Here is a 17,522-nt window from a genome sequence, read left to right on the forward strand (position 1 = left end):
CCATGCTCTACACATAGATCTCCTGTCCTCTCTATGCGGAGCTCCTTCTCCATACAGATCTCCCATGCTCTACACATGGATCTCCCGTCCTCTCTATGCGGAGCGCCTTCTCCATACAGATCTCCCATGCTCTACACATGGATCTCCCGTCCTCTCTATGCAAAGCTCCTTCTCCATACAGATCTCCCATGCTCTACACATGGATCTCCCGTCCTCTCTATGCGGAGCGCCTTCTCCATACAAATCTCCCATGCTCTACACATGGATCTCCCGTCCTCTCTATGCGGAGCTCCTTCTCCATACAGATCTCCCATGCTCTACACATGGATCTCTCACCTTCTCCACTTGGAGCTACCACATATTACTGTAATATCAATACTGGTATCACAATGCTATAAAGGCCAGGGCATTTTTGGGCCTCAGTGATGTGATTTTGCAGAAATGTCATTACTGATACCACAATAAGTAATGTGTGTGCACAATTGTGTAGCCATGCAATGTGTTTTGTGCGGAGCTGGCAAATCGCAGTGTAACATGTGTGTACGCGCTCTCATGTGTTTTGTGCGATGTGTGACATGAGAGTGCGTACACACATGTACAATGGGGGTCATTCCGAGTTGATCGCTCGCTAGCAGTTTTTAGCAGCCGTGCAAACGCTATACCGCCGCCCACTGGGAGTGTATTTTAGCATAGCAAAAGTGTGAACGAATGTATCGCAGAGCGCATTAAAAAAAAAATTGTGTCGTTTCAGAGTAGCTCAAAACCTACTCAGCGCTTGCGTTCACTGCAGACTATTCAGTTACGGATTTGACGTCACACACCCACCCAGCGTTCACCCAGCCACGCCTGCGTTTTTTCTGGCACGCCTGCGTTTTCCCAAACACTCCCTGAAAACGGTCAGTTGCCACCCAGAAATGCTCACTTCATGTCAATCACTCTGCGGCAACCAGTGCGACTGAAATGCATCGCTAGACCCTGTGCAAAACTACATCATTCGTTGTGCATGCGCATTGCGCCGTACGTCGCGCATGTCGAGCGTGCGCATTGCGCTGCATACGCATGCACAGAACTGCCGTTTTTTAGCCTGATCGCTGCGCTGCGAACAAATGCAGCTAGCGATCAACTCGGAATGACCCCCAATGTAAGGGTCTGTTACACTGCGATTTGCCGCCTCCGTACAAGGGTTGTGATGAGAACATGCGCTCTGACTGGGGGGTCATTTAATAAAACTGTATTCATGAGCAGACGCACAAAGACAATGCAAATAGCGTCAGCTCATAGCAGGTGTGTTTACCTGGTGCAGGATGATATGGCGCAGAAGGGTTTTGGATCACACTGTGCTTTGTGTAAGGGAGCGCGGCTCTGTATATTAGACATTTATATTTCTATTACATTTTAATATAAATCTATTTTATTTTAATCAGAGAACATGGAGAAGACAAATTAATTACAATTCATTACAGCACTAGTAATAAAGTCTATTTTATAGATATTACGGATGTTTTCAAAATGTTTTCATTACATTTTTTTTGATCCAAAAAGAAAACCATTCACTTCAGAACCGAAAAACTTTTTATGTCACAACTTTTCAGCCATCAAATTCTGCATTTCTAATCAATGTCCTTTCCTCCTGCAGGATCCTGGCGACAGCTGGGACAGATTTTGACCTGCGGACGTTGAGAGCGGTTAGGGTCTTGCGACCCCTGAAACTGGTTTCGGGGATCCCCAGTAAGTGATGTCCTACTTTTCTCTGAGACGTCTCTGCGAGTCTCCCCCAATGCTTCCCCCGGATTTTGGCACTACATCAGGGTAACTGTGTCCCCTTGCTCTCTCTTTCAGGTCTGCAGGTGGTGCTGAAGTCCATCATGAAGGCGATGGTTCCGCTACTACAGATCGGATTACTCCTGTTCTTCGCCATCGTCATGTTTGCCATTATCGGGCTGGAGTTTTATATGGGGAAGTTCCACAAAACCTGCTTCTCTAACGAAACCGGTGAGAGGACACTAATGTTGTCTGTTGCTCAAGTATTGCAGATTGGCACACTGGCACTTGGTGTCCGAGCAGATTGGCACACTGACATCTGGTGTCCCAGTAAATTGACACACTGACACTTGGGGTCCCAATAGAATGGCACACTGACTCTTGGGGTCCCAGTAGATTGGCACACTGACACTTGGGGTCCCAGTAGATTGGCACACTGACACTTGGGGTCCGAGCAGATTGGCACACTGACACTTGGGGTCCCAGTAGATTGGCACACTGAAACCAGGGGTCCCAGCAGATTGGCACACTGGCACTGGGGTCCCAGCAGATTGGCACACTGACACTTGGGGTCCCAATAGAATGGCACACTGACACTTTGGGTCCCACTAGATTGGCACACTAACACTTGGGGTCCCACTAGATTGGCACACTGACACTTGGGATCCCACTAGATTGGCACACTGATGCTTGGGGTCCCAGTAGATTGGCACACTGACACTTGGGGTCCGAGCAGATTGGCACACTGACACTTGGGGTCCCAGCAGATTGGCACACTGGCACTGGGGTCCCAGCAGATTGGCACACTGACACTTGGGGTCCCAATAGAATGGCATACTGACTCTTGGGGTCCCAGTAGATTGGCACACTGATGCTTGGGGTCCCACTAGATTGGCACACTGAAGCTTGGGGTCCAAGCAGATTGGCACACAGACACTTGGGGTTCCAGTAGATTGGCACACTGACTCTTGGGGTCCCAGTAGATTGGCACACTGACTCTTGGGGTCCCAGTAGATTGGCACACTGACACTTGGGGTACCAGTAGATTGGCACACTGACACTTGGGGTCCCAGTAGATTGGCACACTGACTCTTGGGGTCCCAGTAGATTGGCACACTGACACTTGGGGTCCCAGTAGATTGGCACACTGACTCTTGGGGTCCCAGCAGATTGGCACACTGACACTTGGGGTCCCAATAGAATGGCATACTGACTCTTGGGGTCCCAGTAGATTGGCACACTGACACTTGGGGTCCCAATAGAATGGCATACTGACTCTTGGGGTCCCAGTAGATTGGCACACTGATGCTTGGGGTCCCACTAGATTGGCACACTGAAGCTTGGGTCCAAGCAGATTGGCACACAGACACTTGGGGTTCCAGTAGATTGGCACACTGACTCTTGGGGTCCCAGTAGATTGGCACACTGACTCTTTGGGTCCCAGTAGATTGGCACACTGACACTTGGGGTCCCAGTAGATTGGCACACTGACTCTTGGGGTCCCAGTAGATTGGCACACTGACTCTTGGGGTCTCAGTAGATTGGCACACTGACACTTGGGGTCCCAGTAGGTTGGCACACTGACACTTGGGGTCCCAGTAGATTGGCACACTGACTCTTGGGGTCTCAGTAGATTGGCACACTGACACTTGGGGTCCCAGTAGGTTGGCACACTGACACTTGGGGTCCCAGTAGATTGGCACACTGACACTTGGGGTCCCAGTAGATTGGCACACTGACTCTTGGGGTCTCAGTAGATTGGCACACTGACTCTTGGGGTCCCAGTAGATTGGCACACTGACACTTGGGGTGCCAGTAGATTGTCACACTGACACTTGGGGTCCCAGTAGATTGGCACACTGACACTTGGGGTCCCAGTAGGTTGGCACACTGACACTTGGGGTCCCAGTAGGTTGGCACACTGACACTTGGGGTCCCAGTAGGTTGGCACACTGGCACTGGGGTCCCAGCAGATTGGCACACTGACACTTGGGGTCCCAGCAGATTGGCACACTGACACTTGGGGTCCCAGTAGATTGGCACACTGATGCTTGGGGTCCCACTAGATTGGCACACTGAAGCTTGGGGTCCAAGCAGATTGGCACACAGACACTTGGGGTTCCAGTAGATTGGCACACTGACTCTTGGGGTCCCAGTAGATTGGCACACTGACTCTTGGGGTACCAGTAGATTGGCACACTGACACTTGGGGTCCCAGTAGATTGGCACACTGACTCTTGGGGTCCCAGTAGATTGGCACACTGACACTTGGGGTCCCAGTAGATTGGCACACTGACTCTTGGGGTCCCAGCAGATTGGCACACTGACACTTGGGGTCCCAATAGAATGGCATACTGACTCTTGGGGTCCCAGTAGATTGGCACACTGACACTTGGGGTCCCAATAGAATGGCATACTGACTCTTGGGGTCCCAGTAGATTGGCACACTGATGCTTGGGGTCCCACTAGATTGGCACACTGAAGCTTGGGGTCCAAGCAGATTGGCACACAGACACTTGGGGTTCCAGTAGATTGGCACACTGACTCTTGGGGTCCCAGTAGATTAGCACACTGACTCTTGGGGTCCCAGTAGATTGGCACACTGACACTTGGGGTCCCAGTAGATTGGCACACTGACACTTGGGGTCCCAGTAGATTGGCACACTGACTCTTGGGGTCTCAGTAGATTGGCACACTGACACTTGGGGTCCCAGTAGGTTGGCACACTGACACTTGGGGTCCCAGTAGATTGGCACACTGACTCTTGGGGTCTCAGTAGATTGGCACACTGACACTTGGGGTCCCAGTAGGTTGGCACACTGACACTTGGGGTCCCAGTAGATTGGCACACTGACACTTGGGGTCCCAGTAGATTGGCACACTGACTCTTGGGGTCTCAGTAGATTGGCACACTGACTCTTGGGGTCCCAGTAGATTGGCACACTGACACTTGGGGTGCCAGTAGATTGGCACACTGACACTTGGGGTCCCAGTAGATTGGCACACTGACACTTGGGGTCCCAGTAGGTTGGCACACTGACACTTGGGGTCCCAGTAGGTTGGCACACTGACACTTGGGGTCCCAGTAGGTTGGCACACTGGCACTGGGGTCCCAGCAGATTGGCACACTGACACTTGGGGTCCCAGCAGATTGGCACACTGACACTTGGGGTCCCAGTAGATTGGCACACTGACTCTTGGGGTCTCAGTAGATTGGCACACTGACTCTTGGGGTCCCAGTAGATTGGCACACTGACACTTGGGGTCTCAGTAGATTGGCACACTGACTCTTGGGGTCCCAGTAGATTGGCACACTGACACTTGGGGTCTCAGTAGATTGGCACACTGACTCTTGGGGTCCCAGTAGGTTGGCACACTGACACTTGGGGTCCCAGTAGGTTGGCACACTGACACTTGGGGTCCCAGTAGATTGGCACACTGACACTTGGGGTCCCAGTAGATTGGCACACTGACACTTGGGGTCCCAGTAGATTGGCACACTGACACTGGGGTCCCAGTAGGTTGGCACACTGACACTTGGGGTCCCAGTAGGTTGGCACACTGACACTTGGGGTCCCAGTAGGTTGGCACACTGGCACTGGGGTCCCAGTAGGTTGGCACACTGATGTACCAAGCCTTGGAGAGAGATAAAGTGGAGAGCAATAAAGTACCAGCCAATCATTTCCCAACTGTCATTTTTAAAACACCGGCTGTAACATGACAGGAGCTGATTGGTTGGTACTTTATCTCTCTCCACGGCTGAGTACATCTGCCCACTAGGGTGGTCCTATAGAAAGAGTGGACGCTCTTGACCCAGCTATAATGTGATGCTGAGTGAAGCTCAGATCTCGGGGGGCGAGTGGCTGATGTCTTGAAGGCTTGCTATCACAGAGCGTCTCAGTCAGAGGCGTCTTGTGTCTGGTAATAGCTTCTTTAATTGTCCTTTTGTCTCATTTTTTTATCTCTGAGACTAGGAAATGAGAGCTGTGTCGGGCCGTATTTCTGAGGCCCTCGCCTGGCCCTATCTTATGAGCGCTCGCAGATCAAGGAGGCTTAGAGCCTGGTGTCAGGCAGTGTTAATAACATTTCCCTGTATCAGGCAGGCAGGATCCGCGGCTCTTACCTCTGCATATTACACTCATTGCAGATAATCCACAGATGTGTTTTCCCTCTGATTCCCCTAATGTGATGGACGGAGTGTGTGCCAGGCCGTAAACGGATTATCAGGGAGGGAGGGAGACCGTCCGAGCTGCTCCCCTTTCTCTCCGTTACACGCAGTGCGCTCTCCATCTCCCACTAGCAACATGGCTGACATGTTTCTAAGAAATTCAAGGACACATATCTGCGTTCATGACACTAGACATTATACTGTAATATAAGGGACTGTGCGTCTCCATTTATTACCTGCGACCCGAGTGTCAGCGTGTCATTGTTCTGGGACCCCAGGTGTCAGTGTGTCATTGTTCTGGGACCCCAGGTGTCAGTGTGTCATTGTTCTGGGACCCCAGGTGAAAGTGTGTCATTGTTCTGGGACCCCAGGTGACAGCGTGTCATTGTTCTGGGATCCCAGGTGTCAGTGTGTCATTGTTCTGTGACCCCAGGTGTCAGTGTATCATTGTTCTGGGACCCCAGGTGTCAGTGTGTCATTGTTCTGGGACCCCAGGTGTCAGCGTGTCATTGTTCTGGGACCCCAGGTGTCAGCGTGTCATTGTTCTGGGACCACAGGTGTTAGTGTGTCATTGTTCTTGGTCCTCAGGTGTCAGTGTGTAATTGTTCTGGGACCCCAGGTGTCAGTGTGTCATTGTTCTGGGACCCCAGGTGTCAGTGTGTCATTGTTCTGGGACCCCAGGTGTCAGTGTGTCATTGTTCTGGGACCCCAGGTGTCAGTGTGTCATTGTTCTGGGACCCCAGGTGTTAGTGTATCATTGTTCTGGGACCCCAGGTGTCAGTGTGTCATTCTTCTGGGACCCCATTTGTCAGTGTATCATTGTTCTGGGACCCCAGGTGTCAGTGTGTCATTGTTCTGGGACCCCAGGTGTCATTGTATCATTGTTCTGGGACCCCAGGTGTCAGTGTGCCATTGTTCTGGGACCCCAGGTGTCAGTGTGCCATTGTTCTGGGACCCCAGGTGTCAGTGTGCCATTGTTCTGGGACCCCAGGTGTCAGTGTGTCATTGTTCTGGGACCCCAGGTGTCAGTGTATCATTGTTCTGGGACCCCAGGTGTCAGTGTGTCATTGTTCTGGGACCCCAGGTGTCAGTGTGTCATTGTTCTGGGACCCCAGGTGTCAGCGTGTCATTGTTCTGGGACCCCAGGTGTTAGTGTGTCATTGTTCTGGGTCCTCAGGTGTCAGTGTGTCATTGTTCTGGGACCCCAGGTGTCAGTGTGTCATTGTTCTGGGACCACAGGTGTCAGTGTGTCATTGTTCTGGGACCCCAGGTGTCAGTGTGTCATTGTTCTGGGACCCCAGGTGTCAGTGTGTCATTGTTCTGGGACACCAGGTGTCAGTGTGTCATTCTTCTGGGACCCCATTTGTCAGTGTATCATTGTTCTGGGACCCCTGGTGTCAGTGTGTCATTGTTCTGGGACCCCAGGTGTCATTGTATCATTGTTCTGGGACCCCAAGTGTCAGTATGTCATTGTTCTGGGACCCCAGGTGTCAGTGTGTCATTGTTCTGGGACCCCAGGTGTCAGTGTGTTATTGTTCTGGGATCCCAGGTGTCAGTGTGTCATTGTTCTGTGACCCCAGGTGTCAGCGTGTCATTGTTCTGGGACCCCAGGTGTCAGCGTGTCATTGTTCTGGGACCCCAGGTGTCAGTGTGCCATTGTTCTGGGACCCCAGGTGTCAGTGTGCCATTGTTCTGGGACCCCAGGTGTCAGTGTGTCATTGTTCTGGGACCCCAGGTGTCAGTGTGTCATTGTTCTGGGACCCCAGGTGTCAGTGTGTCATTGTTCTGGGACCCCAGGTGTCAGTTTGTTTTGATACATATCACTGTACAGGGACCATAGTTAGTGACTGGTAGGTAAGTAGTAGTGGGTGGGTGAGCACCATTCTGTTACAGGGAGAGGAATAGGATAAATGCAGCTGAACCTCTGGGGGTGTAATGCAGCAGGTTCCGGGTTACAGACATTGCTTTGATGACTGAATAGTGCAATGTAATCATGGTGTAGGAATGGGTGGTATTGAGTATGTTGGCTGTTGGGATCCCGGTGCTCAGTATACCGACAACTATTCTCCCTCTTGGGCTTGTATATTCCTATAAACTGTCTGTGCATCTCTATACTGTATGTTTGATCACTCTGAATCATTTGATTTCTCACCAGGTGAACCTATCGCTGATTACCCATGTGGGGAGCTACCGGCCCGGACCTGTGATAACGAGACGTCAACGTGTCGGCTTTATTGGAAAGGACCAAATTTTGGCATCACTAACTTTGACAACATCCTGTTTGCGGTGCTGACGGTGTTTCAGTGTATCACCATGGAGGGCTGGACGGACATCCTGTACAACGTGAGTGGCCTCCTGTTTTCTGACTGTATTGGCCTCAAATTCTACTTCATAACTTTCTAACACTTGATACGAGTGGGTCTGGAATTGTCCTGTAATGATAATATCTTTTCTGTGGTAGAAGAAACATTGGGCGCTATTCTCCTGTTGTGTAGCGGTGGGATCCGGTCTCTAGGTCGACAACTTAGGTCGACCACTATTGGTCGTCAGTAAGTAGGTCGACATGGTTTCTAGGTCGACAGGGACTCTAGGTCGTCATGTACTAGGTCGACATGACAAAAGATCGACATGAGTTTTTTTTCACAATTTTTTTTTAATTTTTTTAACGTTTTCATACTTTACAATCCACGTGGACTACAATTTGGAACGGTAACCTGTTCCGAGCGCAGCGGTAGCAGAGCGAGGCACCTTGCCCTGCCAGGGGACGCGGTGCATTAATTGGGGATCCCGGTCACTCTACGAAGAAAACGACATAATTTTTTTTTTTTTTTTACTCATTTCGACCTTTTTTCATTTCGACCTAGAGTCCCTGTCGACCTAGAAACCATGTCAACCTACTTACTGTTGACCAATAGTGGTTGACCTAGACAATGTCGATCTAAGTCTAGTCTATCTAACATATCACACCCGTAGCGGTACCCACAGTGACGTAACAACACAGCAACAATATTATACAGGTTTCTTTGGCGTGGCTTTACATTTAGGATTAACTGACGTCTGAATACTGTTACACAGGGCTCTGTGCTTATTGCTGAGCCAAGAGCGGTGTGGAGTGGTAACTTTGTATCCCGAAAGGCAGCCTTATGATGCTCTCTGTATTATTTAGAGGTTACTGGAGTGTTCTCTGTATTGTATTCAGGTCTGTAGTGTGCGCTCTGCATTGTATAGATGTCACTATAATGTTCTCTGTATTATATAGAGGTCACTAAGAAGTTCTCTATTGCTTAGAGTTTACCAGAATCATCTGTGTATTGGATAGATGATACTGGAATGTTCTGTGTATTGTATAGATGATAATGGAATGTTCTGTGTATTGTATAGATGATACTGGAATGTTCTGTGTATTTTATAGATGATACTGGAATGTTCTATGTATTGTATAGATGATACTGGAATGTTCTGTGTATTGTATAGATGATACTGGAATGTTCTGTGTATTGTATAGATGATACTGGAATGTTCTGTGTATTGTATAGATGATACTGGAATGTCTGTGTATTGTATAGGTGATACAGGAATGCTCTTTGTTTTGTGTATGTGAAACTAGAAGAATGATATGTGTATTGTATGGATTACAGAATTATGTCTCTATTTTATAGAGCTCACTAGAAATTATTTGATTAGAAATTAGAATACATAGGTGACCTCTATATAATATAGAGAGCATTACAGTAACAGCTATATACAATCAGATATACAATATACAGAGGATTCTACTGACCTGTATATCATTTCTAATTCTATGGGGGACATGTACTAAGCAGTGATAAACGTGGAGAAGTGAGCCAGTGGAGAAGTGCGAATGACAACCAATCAGCTGCTCTGTATACTTTAATAGTATGCAAATTATAAATGTTACGTCAATGCTGATTGGTGGCCATGGGCAACTTCTCCACTGGCTCACTTCTGCACTTTTATCACTGCTTAGTACATGTCCGCCATAGAATTAGAAATGATATACAGGTCAGTAGAATCCTCTGTATATTGTATATCTGATTGTGTATAGCTGTTACTGTAATGCTCTCTATATTATATAGAGGTCACTATAATGTTCTCTGTATTGTTTATGTCATTAACATACTCTTGTATAGAGGTCTCTAGAACAGTCTCTGCGCTGTTTATAGGTCACTATAGCGCTCTCTGAATTGTGAAGAAGTCAGTAGCATGCTGTCTGTATTGTAAGGTTCATTAGATTGCTGCCTGTAACACATAGAGATCGCAAAATGATCTGTATAGTTCAGATGATGCTGGAATGCCTCGTATATTGTATAGAGGTCACTAGTATGTTATTCTGTATTGAGCAAACGATACGAGAATGCTCTCTGTATTGTATACAAGTCAAACTTTTTTTTTAATTATATACAGTAGATTTACTAGAATGCTCTTTGTATTGTATAGAAGTCACTGTACTGTTATGTGTTTTGAACAGAGGTCCATGTGAATTGTACTGAGGTAACTATAATGCTTTGTGTTTAGAAGTCACAATAATGTCTTTTTAATCCTTTGTATACTGTATAAACAATATTATAATAATATGTGTATTGTTTGTATGATTCTATAATGATCTGTGTATAATATAGATAATACTAAAAAGATCTCTGTATTGTATAGAGATCACTAGAGTGATCTGTGTATTGAATAGAGTCATTAGAATGTTTCCTCTATTATATGGATGACACTAGAATGTATATATTGTGTAGATACTAGAATACTCCCAGTATTGTACAGATGATACTTGAATGCTCCATGTAGTGTGTAGAGCATACTAAAATGCTTTGTATTGTATAGATCATACTAGAATGTTCGGTGTATTGTGTAGATTATACTAAAATGCTCTCTGTATTGTATAAAGGTCACTGGAATGCACCCTGTATTGTTTAGATGGTACTAGAATTTTCTCTGCATTGTATTGATGCTAGAATGCTCTCTGTATTTGTATAGATTGAACTAGAATGCTGTGTGTAGTGTATAGATCATACTAGAATGATTTATGTATTGTATAGAATATACTAGAATGCGCTGTGTATTGTATGGATCATATTCAAATACTCTCTATAGGTGTCACTGGAATGCTCTCAGTATTGTATACATGTCACTATAATACTCTTTTGATGTATACTGGTCACTATAATACTCTATACTTTAAACCTGTTATTAGAATGCTCTCTGTATTGTATACTGGCCATTAGGATGCTCTATGTATGGCACAGATGATGCAGACATACGCTACACACTGGAGTTGGGGCATTACCCATGTAACTGGGAAAAACTTTTTCAGCAGACCTCATCCACCCAATATTCCTCAATCTGAGCCCTAAACCGTGACGCTCCAACGCCTTCCTCATGGTGGAAATTGCAACTGTCCCGGATAAAGTTAGTGGGATGGTGTGTCTCATGTCTGCTGTGTGCTGGTACAGGTGTAGCTACGTGTGTAGCTCATGTCCTCTGCACCCCTGTTTGGATTTAGCTGGACCCAAGCCTTGTAACACTTAGCATTTGGCCAATCACCAAACCATACTGTGGAACTGGTGCATCGGTATATTTACACATACAATCCCCATAAATGCTTTCTTTTCTGCCAGTGTAGATTGTAATTCTCCAGGCATACAGGATATCTAGGACACTCTGTCCTGCGTAGGATACAATTGCTTGTTCAGTGGCTGGAGACGCTGACTCCGAGGTCTGAATAGAAATCTTCCAATTAGCCGCAGAGTGGGAGCCCCGATGTAGTGGCGCTATCAGCTGATAGAGATCCGGCTGCTCATGTAAGTTCTATAAAAGGGCATCGATGTTCACAGGGCGTCCTTCCAGCATTCCTTACTTGGGTGATAAATGACACCCCCTACCTTAGGGTATCTCCAGCTAACAGGGGCTCGGAAGCCTGTCCAGCTCGCAGGCGTTTAGATGGTGGGTATATATGGAAACAGTGTGCAGGCGTTCTGCGTGACGTCTTGGATTGCGGTACGCTACAGGAAATTGCATGCCAATGGGATTTAAAACCTCGCTTGTTAATTCCTGCCTTATGCCACCTTTGTACCTTTAACTAAGGACCCGATTCAGACCTGATCGCTATTGTGCGAATTCGCACAGCGGCCAATTATCGAGTGCGCAGCCGCGATGCCAAACAGCTACAGGAAGGTGTGAAATTTTCGATTGGAAGGCGTTCCCAAGGTGATTGACAGGAAGAGGACGTTTGGGGGTGGTAACTGCCCGTTTTCTGGGAGTGTCAGGAAAAACGCAGGCGTGTCCAAGCGTTGTCAGGACGGGTGTGTGACGTCAGCTCCGGCCCCGATCAGCCTGTTCTCATCGCACGGTAGAAGTAAGTCCTGGGCTGCGCACAGACTGGAAAAATCATTCCATGGTGAGTGAGGTGCGAACGGATTTGCAGATGGCCGCTGTCTGGCGGAATTTTTGCACGGTGTACACATGCATTTGCACACCTGCCCGGGGCGGGTTTTCACTCTCTATGGGCGGCGGCTATCTGATCGCAGACTGCTGCAAAAACGCACGGCAGCCATCATTTCTGAATTAGGCCCAAAATACCTTACATTTTCATTGAGTAAACCATGAGAATTAAAGGGCACCCGCGACTTGCAGGCATCGCCAATTTAACGGTGAGTCTGGCCATTGTTTTAACGGAGCAATAATTTAATAGGGAAAACTGGAATATCATTTACTCCCTAGGCTGTGTCACATTTATAGCGGCAGATGTACTAAGCCTGTAACATGACAGTTAGAGGCTGATTGGCTGGTACTTTAGCTCTCTCCAAGGCTTAGTACATCTGCCCCAAAATCTCTAAATTGGGACAGGGCCACGCCACCTCAGATAGAGGAATATCCGATGCGCAGAGGGCATGGCTAAATCCTCGGGGGCGTGTCTAGTACATCTGACGTGTTGGGCTGTCACCAATCCCTCCCTTGCTGTAAGAGCGCCCTTGATTTGCCACGTGCACTTACCGTCCAATATCCTGGTCAGGACTAATGCCCCAGTAATTAGCTACGCTTAGAACCGTGTAAGAATTTGTTTCCGTTTAAATTGCGGTAAAATTCTAGAAGTCTCGGCAATTGTAACACTGGTTGGTCACCTGCGATAACTGTGGGTCCAAGTCTTGGGTGGAAAAGAGGGGGATACATATTTTAATTGCCGCAAGACCGCCGCCACGCTTCCCTGCACTATAAATGCCCATTAATTGTGTAATTGGTATTTACTGACTGATCCAGTCTGACATCTCCTCCTGTCTCCAGTCATCAGACTGATGGAGTTCTCTCTCCTTGTAAGTGAATGTTTCCTGCATCTTGTGAATCTGCCTGAGTCAGAGCTTTTGCCTTCAGCCGGGCTGTAAGCTGCCGCCCCATCTAGTGATGGATGGATCCCAGCGTGTTACTGTCTGCCACTTCCGAACGCTGGGATATCACTCACAGATCATTTGTTATCTCATCGATTCCTATTTACCACTTCAACAGCACCAGCAAAAAATAAAAAGATGGGGGAATGTATTACCTGTACCTTCAGAGATGAATCAACGCTGCTCATCCCTGGAGAACGCCCTAAAGCACCAAAATAAATGCCCTCATTTTATGGGCCGATCATAGCATAAACCCCTGGCTGCACTAGCAGAGTCTGGATGCTGGTGCTAAGTCACAGAGTGGGCGCAACCTTAGCCTTTCCCGGCACTGTGCACCAGTCACGCAGTGTGATGGAGCGGGTGCACCCTTATCCGGGCTCGGCACTGTGCACCAGTTTCACAGTGTGATGGAGCGGGTGCACCCTTATCCGGGCTCGGCACTGTGCACCAGTCTCACAGTGTGACGGAGCTGGTGCACCCTTATCCAGGACCGGCACTGTGCAGCAGTCTCACAGTGTGACGGAGCTGGTGCACCCTTATCCAGGACCGGCACTGTGCAGCAGTCTCACAGTGTGACGGAGCTGGCGCACCCTTATCCAGGACCGGCACTGTGCACCAGTCTCACAGTGTGACGGAGCGGGCACTCCTTTATCCGAACCCGGCACTGTGTACCAGTCTCACAGTGTGACGGAGCGGGCGCAACCTTATTCTTTCCCGACACTGTGCACCAGTCCCACAGTGTGATGGAGCGGGCGCATCCTTATCCAGGCTCTCCACTGTGCACCAGTCTCACAGTGTGACGGAGCGGGTGCACCCTTATCCAGGCCCGGCACTGTGCACCAGTCTCACAGCGTGATGGAGCGGGCACACCCTTAGCCAGGCCCGGCACTGTGCACCAGTCTCACACTGTGATGGAGTGGGCGCACCCTTATCCAGGCCCGGCACTGTGCACCAGTCTCACAGTGTGACGGAGCAGGAGCACCCTTATCCAGGCATGGCACTGTGCACCAGTCTCACAGTGTGATGGAGCGGGCGCACCCTTATCCAGGCCCGGCACTGTGCACCAGTCTCACACTGTGATGGAGCGGGCGCACCCTTATCCAGGCCCGGCACTGTGCACCAGTCTCACAGTGTGACGGAGCGAGAGCACCCTTATCCAGGCCCGGCACTGTGCACCAGTCTCACAGTGTGACGGAGCGGGAGCACCCTTATCCAGACATGGCACTGTGCACCAGTCTCACAGTGTGATGGAGCGGGCGCACCCTTATCCAGGCCCGGCACTGTTCACCAGTCTCACAGTGTGATGGAGCGGGCACACCCTTATCCAGGCCCGGCACTGTGCACCAGTCTCACTCTGTGACGGAGCGGGCACTCCCTTATCTGGGCCCGGCACTGTGCACCAGTCTCACACTGTGACGGAGCAGGAGCACCCTTATCCAGGCCCGGCACTGTGCACCAGTCTCACAGTGTGACGGAGCGGGCACACCCTTATCCGGGCCTGGCACTGTGCACCAGTATCACAGTGTGACGGAGCGGGAGCACCCTTATCCAGGCCCAGCACTGTGCACCAGTCTCACGGTGTGACGGAGCAGGAGCACCCTTATCCAGGCCCGGCGCTGTGCAACAGTCTCACAGTGTGACGGAGCGGGCACACCCTTATCCAGGCCCGGCATTGTGCACCAGTTTCACAGTGTGACGGAACAGGCACACCCTTATCCAGGCCCGGCACTGTGCACCAGTCTCACAGTGTGACGGACCGGGCACACCCTTATCCAGGCCGGCACTGTGCACCAGTCTCACAGTATGACGAAGCGGGCGCATCCTTATCCAGGCCCGGCACTGTGCACCAGTCTCACAGTATGACGGAGTGGGTTCACCCTTATCCAGGCCCGGCACTGTGCACCAGTCTCACAGTATGACGGAGTGGGTGCACCCTTATCCAGGCCCGGCACTGTGCACCAGTCTCACAGTATGACAGAGTGGGTGCACCCTTATCCAGGCCCGGCACTGTGCACCAGTCTCACAGTATGACAGAGTGGGTGCACCCTTATCCAGGCCGGCACTGTGCACCAGTCTCACAGTATTACGGAGCGGGCACACCCTTATCCAGGCCCAGCACTGTGCGCCAGTCTCACAGTATGACGGAGTGGCTGCACCCTTATCCAGGCCCGGCACTGTGCACCAGTCTCACAGTGTGATGGAGCGGGCACACCCTTATCCAGGCCCGGCATTGTGCACCAGTTTCACAGTGTGACGGAACAGGCACACCCTTATCCAGGACCGGCACTGTGCACCAGTCTCACAGTGTGACGGACCGGGCACACCCTTATCCAGGCCGGCACTGTGCACCAGTCTCACAGTATGACGATGCGGGCGCATCCTTATCCAGGCCGGCACTGTGCACCAGTCTCACAGTATGACGGAGTGGGTTCACCCTTATCCAGGCCCGGCACTGTGCACCAGTCTCACAGTATGACGGAGTGGGTGCACCCTTATCCAGGCCGGCACTGTGCACCAGTCTCACAGTATTACGGAGCGGGCACACCCTTATCCAGGCCCGGCACTGTGCACCAGTCTCACAGTATGACGGAGTGGGTGCACCCTTATCCAGGCCCGGCACTGTGCACCAGTCTCACAGTATGACAGAGTGGGTGCACCCTTATCCAGGCCCGACACTGTGCACCAGTCTCACAGTATTACGGAGTGGGTGCACCCTTATCCAAGCTCGGCACTGTGCACCAGTCTCACAGTATTACGGAGTGGGTGCACCCTTATCCAGCGGTTACTGGTGGCTGACAGTGTGTAGGTGTCCGCTCAGGAAATTGCAGTCTCTGATGCTGTCTAGTTTACAAATGGACTGGTCTGAATTTTCTTTTGTTTGTAATTTGCTTCTATTTATTTATTTGCCTGTCTGCCCACCTGTGCCGCTGCCTGTCCGCGTGTTGTCTGTCTGTCTTTCTGTCCTGTGTTACCTTCCTGTGTATGTCGTCTGTCTGTCTGTGCCTGTATGTCTGCAGTGTGGACTGGTGGCACCTGGGCATTGTTGATGCCAATATCTGTAACAGGGGCAGACACGGTGGATATAGGAGACTGGTTCAGTGTCTTTCTCAATAAAGTTGGCAGCTAGGTGAAACATAAAAGCCATTTACTTCCGGTATTGGGACATATGACGCCCTAGACTTGTTCTCTCATCTGTAGGGCGTTACACACGTGCCGGTACAGCGGCGGTGACTGAGGGATTGCTGGGTGGACGGGCCAGACAGAGAACCTACAAATCATTCTAGTCTGCTCCTTTGCTGTCATCGGCGCTAGCAATAATATCCTGTAATCTGTGTGTCTAGCAAATAAAACATAGGGATTTTACCCAGAGCCATATGAGGCCTGGGTCAATGTACTAAGCCTTGAAGAGAAATTAAGTGGAGAGAGATAAAGTACCAACCAACCAACCAGCTCCTAACTGTCATTTTTCGAACACAGCCCGTGACATGACAGTTAGAAGGTGATTGGCTGGTAGTTTATCTCTCTCCAGTTTATCTCACTCCAACGGAGCCACGAAGTCTGGTACCAAGTATATGGGTAAAACCGAGCGCGGGCATATTGTTTTCTGCGTTTTGGTTGCTGTGTTGGACGAGGGCTGTATTTTGTAGCATTATGTAGCATATGTTGTTGCTAGAGATGAGCGGATTCGGTTTTACTCGGATTTACTCGGTTCTCAAAATGGCATCTGATTGGCTATCCAAAACACATGACATCCGTGAGCCAATAAGATGCCATTTTGAAAACCGAGTAAATCCGAGTAAAACCGAATCCGCTCATCTCTATTGTAGCATTAGATCGGTTGCATTCAATCGATTTATCAGCGATCACGGCCACAGATGGGCGACCGGCCCTTTTGTTGCTCCTGTTGCTTTTCTCCTCATGAATATTCATTGCAGGGCGGTAACCATGGGTACACAAAGGGCACAAAGCTGAAGGATGGGGGGCAGGGAAATAACTATTTTAGGGTTATTTGGCTCCAGCTGAGGGCAAGGCGGTGTCCGGTTCCTTTCTGTCCCTTGGCTGTAGAATCCATGCCAGGTGCTGACAGGGATTGCTGGGAAAATAAATGGGGCCTGTCTCTCCTGCAATCTGTCCGCACATCCCGGATAAGGAATGAGCGGGGGCTGATATCAGACGAGCTTCCCTCA

The 17,522-nt window shown here is 49.6% G+C and overlaps 1 protein-coding gene across 6 annotated transcripts in view; it reads left to right on the top strand.

Annotated features, from left to right (window-relative positions):
* The window catches only part of CACNA1B (calcium voltage-gated channel subunit alpha1 B), a 377,678-nt gene that overhangs the window by 133,426 nt on the left and 226,730 nt on the right, over window positions 1-17,522 (top strand). For all 6 annotated transcript variants that reach the window (XM_063935876.1, XM_063935872.1, XM_063935871.1 and 3 more), the window contains 3 exons: window positions 1,637-1,728; window positions 1,840-1,992; window positions 8,085-8,272. In XM_063935876.1, the coding sequence (XP_063791946.1) occupies window positions 1,637-1,728; window positions 1,840-1,992; window positions 8,085-8,272 (433 nt within the window). The remainder of the gene's footprint in view (window positions 1-1,636; window positions 1,729-1,839; window positions 1,993-8,084; window positions 8,273-17,522) is intronic.

The sequence above is a fragment of the Pseudophryne corroboree genome, chromosome 8 (assembly GCF_028390025.1).
Source record: "Pseudophryne corroboree isolate aPseCor3 chromosome 8, aPseCor3.hap2, whole genome shotgun sequence".
NCBI classification, from domain to species: Eukaryota; Metazoa; Chordata; class Amphibia; order Anura; family Myobatrachidae; genus Pseudophryne; species Pseudophryne corroboree.